At 45.5% G+C, this 15,787-nt stretch overlaps 1 protein-coding gene across 2 annotated transcripts in view; it reads left to right on the top strand.

The window, feature by feature from the left end:
• LOC141069516 (tRNA (32-2'-O)-methyltransferase regulator THADA-like) overlaps nt 1-15,787 on the top strand; it is a 178,471-nt gene that overhangs the window by 44,864 nt on the left and 117,820 nt on the right. For both annotated transcript variants that reach the window (XM_073559146.1, XM_073559147.1), the window contains exons 4-5: nt 12,774-12,801; nt 12,934-13,082. In XM_073559146.1, the coding sequence (XP_073415247.1) occupies nt 12,774-12,801; nt 12,934-13,082 (177 nt within the window). The remainder of the gene's footprint in view (nt 1-12,773; nt 12,802-12,933; nt 13,083-15,787) is intronic.

Genomic DNA, 15,787 nt, shown 5'->3' with positions numbered 1-15,787 from the left:
CCCCCACCACATCACCACACATAATCCCGCCCCCCCACCACATCACCACACATAATCCCGCCCCCCCACCACATCACCACACATAATCCCACCCCCACCACATCACCACACATAATCCCACCCCCACCACATCACCACACACAATCCCACCCCCCACCACATCACCACACACAATCCCACCCCCCACCACATCACCACACACAATCCCACCCCCCACCACATCACCACACACAATCCCACCCCCACCACATCACCACACACAATCCCACCCCCACCACATCACCACACACAATCCCACCCCCCACCACATCACCACACATAATCCCGCCCCCACCACATTACCACACACAATCTCGCCCCCCCACCACATTACCACACATAATCCCGCCCCCCACATTACCACTCATAATCCCGTCCCCGCACATTACCACACGAGGCTCCGTTCCCCGCACATTACCACACGAGGCTCCGTTCCCCGCACATTACCACACGAGGCTCCGTCCACACACATTACCACACGAGGCTCCGTCCCCACACATTACCACACGAAGCTCCGTCCCCACACATTACCACACGAGGCTCCGTCCCCACACATTACCACACGAGGCTCCGTCCCCACACATTACCACACGAGGCTCCGTCCCCACACATTACCACACGAGGCTCCGTCCCCACACATTACCACACGAGGCTCCGTCCCCACACATTACCACACGAGGCTCCGTCCCCCCACATTACCACACGAGGCTGCGTCCCCCCACATTACCACACAAGACTCCGTCCCCCCACATTACCATACGAGGCTCCGTCCTCACACATTACCACACGAGGCTGCGTCCCCACACATTACCCTACACGAGGCTCCGTCCCCACACATTACCGCACGAGGCTCCGTCCTCACACATTAACACACGAGGCTCCGTCCCCACACATTACCACACGAGGCTCCGTCCCCACACATTACCACACGAGGCTCCTCCCCCCCACATTACCACACGCAGCACTTCCCTTCTATGTGATTCAACCACTTCAGCCAAGGTAAACGTACATTTAATTGCATCCGCATTCTCCCAAACAAAATCAGCCAAGAAGAGTCGCCAGGTCCATCTCACAGGCCGCAGGAAAATCCAGACAACGATGCAGTAGCTGATCGACAACAACAATATCGACTAAATCGTAGGATTGGTTATCAACAACGAACACCTGAGCAGATAAGGACAGAGAGAGATATCACAAGGTTTATATCAACCGAGTGACAGAAAGAAGGGAAGCTGCTATATATAACCAGTGTCAACGAAGAAGGAATTTGACACCTGCGGAAGTTGAAAACAACAATGCCCGTCAACGTAAACTGCCATCACCTTCGAGGTATGCAGCAAGAAATCCAGAGAATATTCCCAGTGAACACCACGTGGGAAAGCGAGACGTTACGTGTAGTGATTGCGGTGCATCTCACTTTTGGAAAGAAAAATTACACAGTGCAAAGTTTGCGTCGTGCTGTGGAAGTGGTACTATACACTTACGTGAAGTAAATGAATATCCTCGGCAGTTTCAAGCATGGTTAACTGAAGATACAAACGAGGCAAAAAATTTTAGAAAGTACATCAGAAAGTACAACAGTGCTTTTGCCTTTGCATCCTTTGGATTTCAGTCAATTAAATTTTCCGGTGGCCCACCCGTTTTAGTCATTCATGGACAAGTGTACCACTGTACATCAACTTCTCTAGGTAAAAGACCTGAATACAATTAAATGTACGTTTTTAATTCATTCCTACTCTTTTTTAATAATTAAAAATATATTTGTGCTTTCTTTAGATCTGATACTCCTTTATATTCACAGCTCTACATATTGGATTCTGAGTATGCAAACATTCGACGATTAAATAACGAGCAAAATGAAGGGTGCAAGAGGGACATAATGAATACTATTGACTGTTTACTCAGAGATATCAACCCATTTGCTCTGGCTTTCAAGATGATGAAGGATTTGATTGATCAGCGTGGCTACGACCAGCATAAAATCGAAATGTGGATAACCAAAGATAGACAACACGACCCTCGCCGATAAAACTTGCCGACAGCCAATGAAGTTGCAGCTGTTTGTCTCCGATGATGGAGAGCCGCCGATCAAAAGAGACATTGCCGTTCATCTCATTGGGCAGCGAGGACTACAGAATATTGTGTACCATAGCCCAAACTGTGATCCAATGGTGTATCCACTCCTCTTTCCGTATGGTGAACACGGATGGCAACCTGGAATACGGAAGCAAGGGAGAACTGCAAAAAGGAAAAGTCATGAAATGGAGGAAGGTGACGATGAAGAACAGGAAGATATCAGTCACGATGCAGGGGAACAAGAAAAAAAAAATGTGTCGATGAGGGAATTCTATGTGTACCGCCTTCAGGATCAACAATCCTTCAACCCGCTGTTACATTCTGGCAAGCTGACACAACAATACATAATTGATGCCTACCTAAAGGTTGAAGCGCAGCGACTGGACTGGAACAGACAAAACCAAAAGAAACTCAGAGTAGAATTATATGTAGGGCTTATGGATTATATCAACAGTAGGGTCTGAGCAACAAGATCTGAGACCGGGTCGCATCGTCCTACTTCTCTCTTTTACCAGTGGAAAACGTGCCATGACACAGAATTCCCAAGATGCGATGACTTTGGTAGCAAAATTTGGAAAGCCGGATTTATTTATTACGTTCACGTGCAACCCAAAGTGGGAAGAAATTCAGTCCAACCTTTTACAACATGAAACAGCTATAGACCGCCCAGATTTGGTATCTACCATATTCCACTTAAAGCTACAAGAGTTACTAAACGACTTGACTGCAAAAAAAGGTGGAGCGATGGGACAAGTAAAGGCATACACCTACGTCATTGAATTTCAAAAAAAGAGGTATTACGTACATTCATCTGAATGTTGGTAACAGTAATGTTAAGAATGGAATGATTAATAATGCACATTTAATACATCCTTTTATTGTTTCAGGTCTTCCTCATTGCCATATGCTCTTAATTCTGGACGACGAAGACAAGTTTCGAGAAGCTATCGATTGTGACAATGCTGTTTGTGCAGAAATTCCTGACCCGGATATTAACAAGCAGCTTTACGATGTTGTCACCAGCTGCATGATTCATGGGCCCTGTTGAGAACACAATAGAAATTCACCGTGTATGGAAGATGTAAAAGGAATCCGGACATGTTCCAAAAAGTTTCCCAAAGACTTCAGCGAAGAAACAAATATTAATGTGAATTTATGTGAATTAATGTGAATTAACGGTGAATTTTCATCCATTTTAAGTTTATGCTTAGAACATACAACACTGCCCTTCACCTCTCCAAACAAACCTATTTCAGCACCCTCATCACCTCACTGTCCAATAACCCGAAACGTCTCTTTGACACTTTTCATTCTCTACTCAATCCAAGAGTACAGGCCCCAACCACGGAGCTCCGAGCTGACGATCTGGCCAATTAGTTCAAAGAAAAAATTGACCAGCTCCGACAGGAAATTATCTCCCAATCACCTCATACCATGCACTGTCCTCCCTCCCCCACTGCATCTAACTCACTCTCTGATTTTGAACCAGTCACAGAAGAAGAAGTAAGCAGGCTCCTTGCATCTTCTCGCCCAACTACTTGCACCAGTGACCCATTTCCGTCACAGCTCCTCCAGTCCCTTTCCCCTGCTGTCACCCCTCACCTAACTAAAATATTTAACCTCTCTCTCTCTTCTGGTATTTTTCCCTCCTCATTTAAGCATGCCATCATACATCCACTACTTAAAAAACCATCCCTCGACCAAAACTGTGCCGCTAACTATAGACCTGTCTCTAATCTTCCCTTCATCTCTAAACTCCTGGAACGCCTGGTCCACTCCCGTCTTATCCGCTATCTCTCAGAAAACTCTCTTCTCGACCCTCTCCAATCCGGTTTCCGCTCTTTACACTCCACTGAAACTGCCCTCACTAAAGTCTCTAATGATCTGCTAACAGCTAAATCAAATGGTCACTACTCCATGCTAATTCTCTTGGATCTCTCTGCAGCATTCGACACTGTGGATCATCAGCTCCTCCTGACTATGCTCCGTTCCATTGGCCTCAAGGATACCGTTCTCTCCTGCTTCTCCTCCTATCTCTCCGACCGCTCCTTTACTGTATCTTTTGCCAGTTCCTCCTCCTCTCATCTTCCCCTTACTGTTGGGGTCCCCCAAGGATCGGTTCTAGGCCCCCTCCTCTTCTCCTTGTACACTGCCCCTATTGGTCAAACAATCAGTAGATTTGGTTTCCAGTACCATCTCTATGCTGATGACACCCAATTATACGCTTCTTCTCCTGACATCACGCCAGCCTTTCTAGAAAACACCGGCGATTGTCTAAACGCTGTGTCTAATATCATGTCCTCACTATATCTGAAACTGAACCTGTCAAAGACTGAACTCCTGGTGTTCCCTCCCTCTACTAATGTACCTATACCCGACATTGCCATTTCTGTGTGTGGTTCCACTATTACTCCCCAGCAACAGGCCCGCTGTCTTGGGGTCATACTTGATCCCGAGCTTTCCTTTGCCCCCCACATTCGATCACTGGCTCGCTCTTGTCATCTGCACCTCAAAAACATTTCTAGAATTCGACCTTTTCTTACCTTTGACTCTGCAAAAACTCTTACTGTTTCTCTTATTCATTCTCGTCTCGACTATTGTAACTCTCTTCTAATTGGTCTCCCTCTTACCAAACTCTCCCCTCTCCAATCTGTCTTGAATGCTGCAGCCAGGATCATATTCCTCACCAATCGTTACACCGATGCCTCTACCTTGTGCCAGTCATTACACTGGCTACCCATCCACTCCAGAATTCAGTATAAACTTATTACCCTCACTCACAAAGCCCTCCATGGCTCAGCACCACCCTACATCTCCTCCCTTGTTTCAGTATACCACCCTACCCGCGCCCTCCGTTCTGCTGATGACCTGAGGTTAGCATCCTCAATAGTCAGAACCTCCCACTCCCGTCTCCAAGACTTTACACGTGCCGCGCCAATTCTTTGGAATGCACTTCCCAGGTCAATACGATTAGTCCCCAATCCCCACAATTTTAAGCGTGTCCTGAAAACGCATTTATTCAGACTGGCCTACCGCCTCAACACATTAACCTAATCTATCCCTGTGTGGCAGAGCCAAAAGTTTTACCATAACCAGGTTCCCCGCACCATTCTCCCACATGCTTTATGCATCCATTAGCCCTCTGTGTCCGTGCTGTCACACACCTAACATTATGGCTGGTCCATACAATCAGGGCAACTGTTACCACCCACCTTTCATGTCTACCTCTTTCCTCATAGACTGTAAGCTTGCGAACAGGGCCCTCTTTCCTCTTGGTATTTGTTATAATCTACTGTATGTGATTATTGTTATGCTGTAATGTCTATTGTCTGTACAAATCCCCTCTGAAATGTAAAGTGCTGCGGAATATGTCGGCGCTATAAAAATAAAATTTATTATTATTATTATTATTATTATTAATGTGGATGGTTATCCAGTATACCGCAGACGAAAAGATGGCATTAAGCTCAAGATGGGATGTGGAAGTTGACGGCTGCTGGGTTGTACCACACAACCCCTACCTCTCTCAGAAATACAGCGCACACATAAATGTGGAAATCTGCTCTTCCATCCAGACCGTCAAATATATTTTCAAGTATGTGTATAAAGGACATGATGCAGCAGTTGTTCAGGTGAACGAAGTCAGCAACACCGGCACCTACCACTGGGACGAGATTAAGACTTACATCAACACACGATATTTGGCATCGCCTGAAGCAAAGTGGCTGATGCGAAAATTTGAGATGTCTGCACATTCCTATGCTGTAGAAAGACTTCCGGTACACCTACCTTTACAACAATCAGTTTACTTTGAGGATGGAACGGAGCAGCTTTCTGTGGAAAAAGCTCAGCGTGATGGCACAAAACTTACGAAATGGTTCGTTCTAAACCAAACTGATCCATCAGCATGTCAGTATTTATATTGTGAAATACCCTACCATTATGTCTGGACAAATAAGTTTTGGAAGACAAGAAAAAGAGGTGCTGACAAGATCCTTCCAAGAATGTACTCTGTCTCTCCACAAGATATGGAAAGATTTTCCCTGCGCCTACTCCTGATGCATATCAAGGATAAGTCATATTCATCTAATTGTACGTTATTAGATCATCCTGACTTTTTTATAATTTTTAATTTTTTTCTTTGTTGTTTACAGGTGCTACATCATTTGAAGATCTGAGAACAGTGGAAGGACACACATATGAAACTTATATTCTGGCAGCGAAGGCCATGGGATTATTGCATGACGACTCAGAGTGGGACAAAGCAATGGAAGAAGCATCTTTATTTAGAATGCCCGGTGAGCTTCGACAGCTATTTGCTGCAATCCTGAACCACGCCAACATCACAAGTGGACTTGATTTATACAACAAATATAAAAATAACATGATGGAAGACTTCCTCCTCACTCATAACGAATACATGGCCGAGCAGCAAACACTTGCCGATATCCAAGACCACTTACGACAGTTTGCTAAAGATTGCAAAAGTTGTGGACTACCCCATCAGATGCGTATAAAATGTGTGACATTGTTGATGTGGAAAGGGAGAAACAAGAATCTGAACCACTGCAGTTTCTGATGAACCTAGAACAATGAGGCGCCTTTGAAACAATCATGAATGCAGTTACTAATTCAACCACATCACAACAATGTTTTTATCTGGTGCAGGAGGTTGTGGAAAGACTTTCGTGTACAAGGCTTTGACATCTATTATACTTGGGAATGGTGGCATTGTAAAAACAGTTTCTCCTACGGTTTGGCAGCTACGTTACTAAAAGGTAATTTTAATTACGATTACAGAATACTGAAAAACGTAAATTTAAGATGTCTGTATTGAAGATTTTTTTTTGTTTTACACAGGCGGTAAAACAGTCCACTCCGGATTTGGAATTTCAATTCATTTGAATGAGAGAACTGTAACAAGTATTAAAGAAGGAACCTCAGTCTGCCGAGAGCTTCGGGAAACTAAACTTATTATATGAGATGAAATTTCAATGTCTCGCGTTCATCTTTTCAATGCCATTGATAGAAGCTTACGTATTCTCCTTCACAATGAAGAACCTTTTGGTGGGATCCCGATTGTTGTTGGAGGAGATTTTTGTCAGCAAGCTACAGTTGTACTTCATGGAAATAGCGTTAGTATTGTAGAGGTGTGTGTCAAGAGCAGTCCAGTCTTGAAATCCTTCAAGGAACTGAAATTAAACTGTGTTCCAAATTATTATGCAAAAAGAGTTTAGGAGTGATAAGGTTAGAATATTTTTGTTTGTCATTTAAACTCATTGATGGTGATGTGTGTCAGGGCTCTTTATATCACTGAAAGCAATTGCAGATACCTGTGCAAATTAGTTTGGCAGGTGTGTCCAAATAAAGGCAAGACTGCTTAAGAAGGCTGTTCCACATTATTAAGCAGCCTAGATTTTTTGCCAAAATGGGAAAGAAAAAGGATGTGTCGGCTGCTGAGAAGAAACAAATTGTGGAGTATTTAGGTCAAGGCATGACTACAATCAACATTGCCAAGACACTTCATCGTGATCATCGCACAATCAAGAAGTATGTAGCTGATTCCCAGCACACATGTGTGCGTGCTGATAAGGAAAAATTGAGGACTCTTTCCAACAGGCAATTGGGTCAGGTTAAAAGAGCAGCTGCAAAAATGCCTTGTCATAGCAGCAGACAAGTTTTTGAAGCTGCTGGTGCCTCCAACGTCCCCCAAACAACAAGATGCAGAGTCCTTCAGAGTGTTTTGGGCTGGAATCATGGGGAGAGAGAGTGTCGGCCCCTTTAGGATCCCTGAAGGGGTAAAGATGAACTCCATAATCTATGTGGAGTTTCTAAAACACCACTTCCTGCCATGGTTCAAGAGGAAGAACCTTGCTTTCCGCAGCAAGATCATTTTCATGCATGATAATGCACCGTCTCATGCTGCAAATAACACATCTGCATCTCTGGCTGCTATGGGCATAAAAGAGAACAAAGTTATGGTGTGGCCACCATCTTCCCCTGACCTCAACCCCATTGAGAACCTCTGGAGCATCATCAAAAGGAGTGTCTATGATGGCGAGAGGCAGTTCACATCTAAGCAACAGCTCTGGGAGGGTATTCTATCCACATGCAAAACAATTGAAGCACAAACCATCCAAAAACTGACAAATTCAATGGACAAGAGAGTTCAGAAGCTTCTTTCGAACAAGGGGTCCTATGTGCAAATGTAACATCACCTAGAATAAAGTTTTGACTTGAAAACTGTTTGATTTCATTTTGTAATAAGCTGATAATGTTTATAATTTCACAATTGACCATTTTTTTGTTCAAAATAAAAATAAAAAGGTTGAAAACTCTGCTGTGCATAATAATTTGGAACATGCATTTTGAGTGTTTCTTTTTAAATATATACTGTTTTCATAGGCAGTTTGTTCAAAAACATTGCAATTATGCTAGAATATTAGATGACTGGAAAATAACAATGACTGCAATTCATATAGGTAATTTAGAGAAAATATGAGGAAATATTTTTTGCATAATAATTTGGAACACAGTGTAATCAGGAACATGCGAGTCAATCTTGATGAGGTTGAATTTTGTGAGTGTCTGCTAACTGTTGGATCAGGAGTTGAAGATGGGAATCTGGTGGATTTTGTGAAGCTGAGCAAAGACGTTCTGACTCATGACATTGTGACGAGCATATTTGGGAATGACTTGAACTCTCTCACTCCTGCTGATCTTGCTTCCAGAGCAGTACTATGCCCTAAAAACTGTGACACGCTGACAGTCAATGAACAAGTGTTGAACATGCTTAGAGGTCAGACTAAATCATACTTCATTGTCGACAATATTTCATTGTGTGAGACAGAAGAAGAAAGAGCTCAGTACCCCATCGAATTTGTACATTCCCTAACTCCTATGGGCCTCCCTCCTCAAATGCTGAACCTTAAGAAAGGCTGCTGTGTCATGCTACTCCGCAATCTAAATCCAAAGAAAGGACTGTGCAATAGTACTCGATTAATTGTAGAAACTCTTGGCAGAAATATCGACTGCATTATTTTTTCTGGGGAGCGTCGTGGTCAAAAGATTCTCATTCCAAGAATACCATTGGACACTAACGAAAATTGCGATATCCCGTTTAAGTTAACAGAAAACAATTCCCACTTCGTCTGGCTTAATTACAAAATCTCAATGTCAAACATTCGATAAGATTGGCGTTCTCCTACCAGATCCTGTATTCACACATGGTCAATTATACACTGCATTCTCTAGAGTAACAAGTTGTAAAGGTCTTTCAGTTCAAATTGTACCTGGTAGGAGTCAAGGAAAGATGTTTGAAAATGACTATACATTTAATTGTGTTTACAGAGAAATTTTAACTTAATTTATGTTTCGTTATGAAATTTGTTTAGATGCTGGAATGAATAAAAAACGCACATCTTACTGAATCCAGTTTGTTTTTGATTTTACACAGTGAATAAAATGTATCATTACTATTATTCAGATTTTTAATGATTATTATTGTTATTAACTTCATTTTAATTTAATTTACCACCTGCGTAAGCGCTATTGAATGTTGTAATTATTTACTTTAGTTTCATCACCAGCAGCGTTAATTAGATAGCAATGAGCGTGCCGAGCATTAGCTGGCTGGAAACAGCTAGATTCCTATATGTGTGCCTAGTGTGAAATAGTGTCTGGTTTGGCTTTGATCCTAAGTCATGTGACAAGGTTTATTAAAGGGTTGATATTTACTTTCAGGATTGCAGCTTCCAATAGGTGGCACTAATGTTCAAGTCTCCTTCCATTCTGGAGAAATCTATAATAATAAATGCCCTAAGCAGCTTCCGGTTGTAACAACTTCCGTCCAGTTGTAACCGGTGACGTCACCGCACACCTCTTTCCATGTTAACCCTCAACACACACACTCCTCTCACCTTTCACCATCTCCACTCACTCTTTCACACCACATACGACCCTTTCTCTCACTCCGTCTCTCATACTCACGCCGTCATCGCCGCTGATCTACGATCCCCGACATCTTCCGCTGGCGCCATCCTGGATCCAGACGTCCTACACGCCGGTGACATGTTTTTGCGGCGACGCCATTTTGGATCGGCGAAATCCCGCGATAGTCAAGATGGCGTCGCCACAAGAACATGTCGCCGGTGAGGTCGACGTTGGGATCCAAAATGGCGTCCGCGAAAACGCGCGAGATTTCGCCGACGCCATTTTGGATCCCGACGGCATGCACGCCGGCGACATGTTCCTGCGGCGACGCTATTTTGGATCGGCGAAATCCCGCGATACTCAAGATGGCGTCGCCACAAGAACATGTCGCCGGTGAGGACGACGCGAGAACTCGCGAGATTTCGCCGACGCCATTTTGGATCCCGACGTCGTCCACGCCGGCGACATGTTCTTCCGGCGACGCCATCTTGAGTATCGCGGAATTTCACAATACTCAAGATGGCGTCGCCGCAAGAACATGTCGACGGCGTGGACAACGTCTGGATCCAGGATGGCGCCGGCGGAAGAAGATGTTGGGGATCGTGGAGCAGCGGCGATGACGGCGTGAGTATGAGAGACGAAGTGAGAGAAGGGGTCGTATGTGGAGTGAAAGGTGAGAGGAGTGTGTGTGTTGAGGGTTAACATGGCAAGAGGTGTGATGCTATCGCATCCTCCCGATGCGATAGCATCGGGCCATAATCTAGTAATTTGTATATTTAAAGAGGTTGTCCACTACTTCACCGATATTACAATATCCCAACAGCAGGAATCATACTCAAAAATAGTGGCCGGGTAAATAACCACACCACCAAATAGCATTAGCAAAGGAAAACTCCACCAAATTTGTAAACACACAGAGAGAGAAAGGAGTCTAAATCCATTAGGTAAAAATCAAATCCTTATTTTATTCATTATATCACATCAAAAAGTAGACAACAAATACCAATATTATGGCAGAGTGAAAAATAGGAGACCAAGGTGCAGCACTAGTGCAAAACTACTGACAGCAGAGGATACCAACATGCATAGAATGCCAGTGCAGCAATATTAAGGCGGCCCCAAAGTCCCAGATTGTCAGAGGTATTTAGATCCCCTAGTGAGGTATGTGAAATATCCCAGTGATCCCCTGCCAACCGGTCATCAGGTCATAACCCCACTAATCATTTCTTACCCATGCTCTCAGAAGGCCTGCAAGCCGTGCCGCAACGCGCTTTTTGTGTGGGCTTCTTCCTGGGGCTGTTGCGCAACAGCCCCCGGAAGAAGCCCACACGAAACGTGTTGCACCTTGGTCTCCTATTTTTCACTCTGCCATAATGTTATATGTTGTCTACTTTTTGATGTGATATAATGAATAAAATAAGGATTTGATTTTTACCTTATGGATTTAGACTACTTTCTCTCTCTGTGTGTTTACGTTAACACTGGTGCCTATCCCTAGGATACCCCTCACTGATCAGCACAACGCAGCTCTGTCAACTGTATAGTTGCCACGGCTGGGTACTGCACATCTGAGCCCTATTCAAATCAATAGTGGGCAGTTGTGCAGTACCCGGCAGCGCCCATTATACAGTATAAGGCTATGTGCACACGTAGCGGAACTCTTGCGGAAGTAACCGCAAGAATTCTGGAATTCCGGAATTCCATTCCGCGGGAAAATCTCATTTTAAATTCCCGCTATTTTCCCACGTAAAAACTAGCGATTTGCAAGCGTAATTAGCTTGCAGAATGATAGCGTTTTCCAAGCGATCTATAGCATCGCTTGGAGAACTGATCGACAGGTTGGTCACACTCGTCAAACATAGTGTTTGACGAGTTAGACCAACTTTTTACTATTGAGGCTGCCTATGCGGCATCAATAGTAAAAGACATAATGTTAAAAATAATTTAAAAAAATTAAAAATGGTGTTACATTCACCTTCCGGCGTCCCGCGCAGCCTTCCCAGGCCTCAGCAATGCTCCCGTTCCCAGTAATGCCTTGCGAGGCCTTTGATGATGTTGCGGTCTCGCGATAATGTGGCGATCTCGCGAGGAATAGGGACCGCTACATTATCGCGAGACCGCACCGTCATCAAAGCACTCTCAAGGCAATACTTGGAAGTGAAGCGTCGCTGAGGCCCGGGAAGGCTGCGCGGGACGCTGGAAGGTGAATATAACACTTTTTTTTTTTTTTTTTTCTATTTTTTACCCACAGCTCCGGAGGACAGTCTCCTCTGGACCGTGGGTACCATCCGCAAATGTTCTACTTACTTTTCGCATGGTGGGCACAGCCACGTGCGGGATGTAAGTGGACCAATGCAATCCTATGGGTGCGGGATCGCTGCGATTCCGCAAAATAATGAGCATGCTGCGTATTTTTCCGCGATGCGATTCCGCCGCGGGAAAATCCGCAGCATTAGCACAGCATTGCGGAATCCCATAGGATTGCAGGGATGCTGTTTTTTTGCGTTTTCGCAGCCAAATTGTGCGTTAGAAATTGTGTGAACGCAGCCTAAGTGGTCAGTTCCGGCTGACACAGAGAACAGTTGATCGGCGGGGTGGACAACCAATTTAATGATAATATGCTTGTACATATATATGCAGGTATGGGGGGCAGACCCCTCACAGGACTGTGACTGTCCACACCTGATGCAGATAGTCATATATCCTTCTTCTTTTTTTTCTCATAGGTATTTCAGCTTTTGGAACTGCAAACAGGTAATAAAAGTTTGTATTTTGAGGTTTTTTTTTCTTTTTTTATTGAAACACGAAAAAAATCAATATTTAATAAGTATTAATTTTTATTTCATTGACATGTATGTGGTAATTGCAGACTTTTTATCTTTGTAGTATGTATGTCTTTGGAAGGAAGCCCCTCTGGACGGATATATTTTGCAAAAAATCTACAAGCTTTACTTTCAAAAATCTCTTCAACTTTTTCTTCAATGTTACGTGCAGAATTTGCTCACAATAGTGATTACTGTCAACTTTGTGTTAAAGTAAGGTGAAAATCTGATTTGATTGTTGTACTAAACTGTATTCTTGCTGAAAAAGTAGTTGTTGATATACATGTCAGAAGAGAGAGAAATGATGTCCCCAAGTCCCCCCTCCTCTGAACCACCGCCATCCCATGTCCCTCCAGCTCCGTCCCTGACCCTCTTCTAACACTTCCTGGGGAAAAAATGGTGGGAGCATGCGCAGTGCACCCGCCGAGATCTGCTGGCCGTCAGCAGCGGGGATTTTTCTTATTGGCTTATGATCACTGTAATAGACCCTATCACAGTGTTCAAAATCCAGTAATTAGCATGTCATCCCCCCCCCCCCCGTGTAATCTCCTTGTGTCCCTGCTATGTGCTGTGTAAGGCCACGTGCACACGTTGTGGATGGTGCTGCGGATTTGGCAAAATCTACAGGTAAATCCGCAGGTCAAAAGACCTGCGGTTTTCCCCTGCGGTTTGACTCCTGTACAATGGAGCAGGTGTAAAACCGCTGCGGATTCCACACAAAGAAGTGACATGCGGATTTGAAACCACAGCATATCCGCGTGGAAAAATCCACAGCATGTGCACTGCGTTTTTTTTCCATAGGAAATAAAGGTACTGTACAACGCAGCAGAATCTGCTGCGGACCTGCAGAGCCAAAACCGCTGCGGGTCCGCAGCAGAGTCCGCAGCGTGGTTTTTCCACGTGGTTTTGCTGCGAGTTACAATCCGCAGCATGTCAATTCTTTGTGCGGTTTCCGCTGTGGTTTCACACCTTATCAGGAAGGTGTGAAACCGCAGGGCAAAACCGCAGGCTAATCCGCAGATAAACCGCGGATTTACCTGCGGATTTTCCAACATAATCCGCACACCCTAAAAACTACGTGTGCACTTACCCTAAGTGTCTGTAGGAGGCACTTGGGTCTGGTTTCAGACCCCACCATTTTTATTTTATTTTTGAATTTTCTGTAAATTTTTATTTTTTAATTAACGGAGTGAAGGGGGCGACTGTTCCTTTCTACGGCCTGCTCTCCCCCGAACCAACAACAGGCAAGCACGCAGAGTATACCTCCCAGTACACTTTCCTGCGACGAATGGGGCTGATTCCTCTGACGATGGTTCCCTTACAGTCGGTACTCCACGGATACACGGAGGGCAAGCGCACAGGAGTGCATGGAGAAGGACTTGAGCAGCGCTTTTTCGTATGCCCTGAATCAGCCCCAGAGCTCTCCATCCCCCTACCACAGGGTGGATCGATTGAGCAATACCCCTTTAAGACCTCCTCCAGCTCTGCTACATCGCCCGGAGGATGAGACACACACCTGCAGCTGGAAGACCCCGGACAGCAACGACCTGCCTGAGCACAGGAGTGGAGGTCCTGCCCCCCCGGGAGAAGCGCTGACTTAACGTCAGCGGCGGTGCATCGGCGCCCCATCGCGGCCCCCCCCCTCTCTTGGAGCTGGGGTAGGCCAAAAATTTAGTCCCCGGCTTTTCCGGCCTGCTAGGCCGCAATTTAAATGGCGCCGCCCACTAGCGCCGCACCCTCCCCGACGCCTACCGCGGGCAGGCCAAAAATGTAGCCCCGACTTTTCTTGGCCTACTAGGCCGCAATTTGAATAGCGCCACCCACGCTAACGTCGCCGCCCCCTCCTCTTGGCGCCTCTCATTACTTATGAGACTCGCAATTCTAATCTCGGGGGCCATGTCTTCAGCTGCCGTTAACCCTTTCAGGAGCGCTATGCCTGCTCTGGACAGCCAGATACCGGGTGACACCACAGGGCCACCGTTTTTTCCTCCCGGGGGACACAGCACAGGACCGGGTAAGCTGCATCTGCCCTCAGATTAAAGTTTAACCCTTTCCCGGCACATTCCCTGCAGCTGCAGACAGACTGTGCCGTTAACCCTTTCAGGAGCGCTATGCCTCAATCTAAGGAGGCTAAACGGGCTGTTAAGAAGCACACTGCATTTTTTTACCGTGTGTACCACTTGCAAGTCTGCCTTACCCAGTGCACAGACTAATCCATATGCACGGACTGCAACCCGGACTGCTCCCTGTCCAGCGCTCCAACGTCCCTCGCCACCTTTGCTGACGGGCCTCCTGCGTTTAGTACCCCTGAGGGGGCTGCGTCCCTGTCACGGTCGGTGGAGTCTCTGACCTAGGCTATATTCTCCCTCTGGGAGGACTTTTTAAGTCAGAAAGCATCCTTACCTCCCGAGGGGGGCTCTGGCGTCGGCCGGGAACCATCCACCAGCAGGGGCCATACTCGTCCAAGGGATGGTCAGGTCTCTAGAAAGCAGAACCATGACGCGTCCCCTAGTCACGTTCGCGCCTCAGCATCTCGCTCTCCCTCTCCTGAGGTTCACAGCGAGCACGATTCTGAATTCGAATCTGACACGTCAGTCCCTCAGAATCCCCCAACTGATTAAGAGTCGCTTGATTCTCTTATAGAATCAGTCAACAGGATTCTGAGGTTGAATGAGGAACATATTCCCGTTCCAGCACACCCTATCTCATTTAAGAGAACCTAGCGTGTGTGCAGGTTATTTACCAGCCATCCAGAAACATAGGGATCGGCCACATAAAAGGTTCACAGGGCAAAAGTCTACTCAGACTAAATACCCTTTTCATCCAGACCTAATGTAGGATTGGTTACATTCCCCTCTGGTGGACCCTCCTGTATCACGTCTTGCTTCTAAAACACTCCTATCTGTTTCTGAGGGTTG

Source organism: Dendrobates tinctorius, unplaced genomic scaffold (genome assembly GCF_039654945.1).
Source record: "Dendrobates tinctorius isolate UK_male_01 unplaced genomic scaffold, ASM3965494v1 ptg000265l, whole genome shotgun sequence".
NCBI classification, from domain to species: domain Eukaryota; kingdom Metazoa; phylum Chordata; class Amphibia; order Anura; family Dendrobatidae; genus Dendrobates; species Dendrobates tinctorius.
This window is presented reverse-complemented; position numbering and strand designations above follow the sequence as displayed.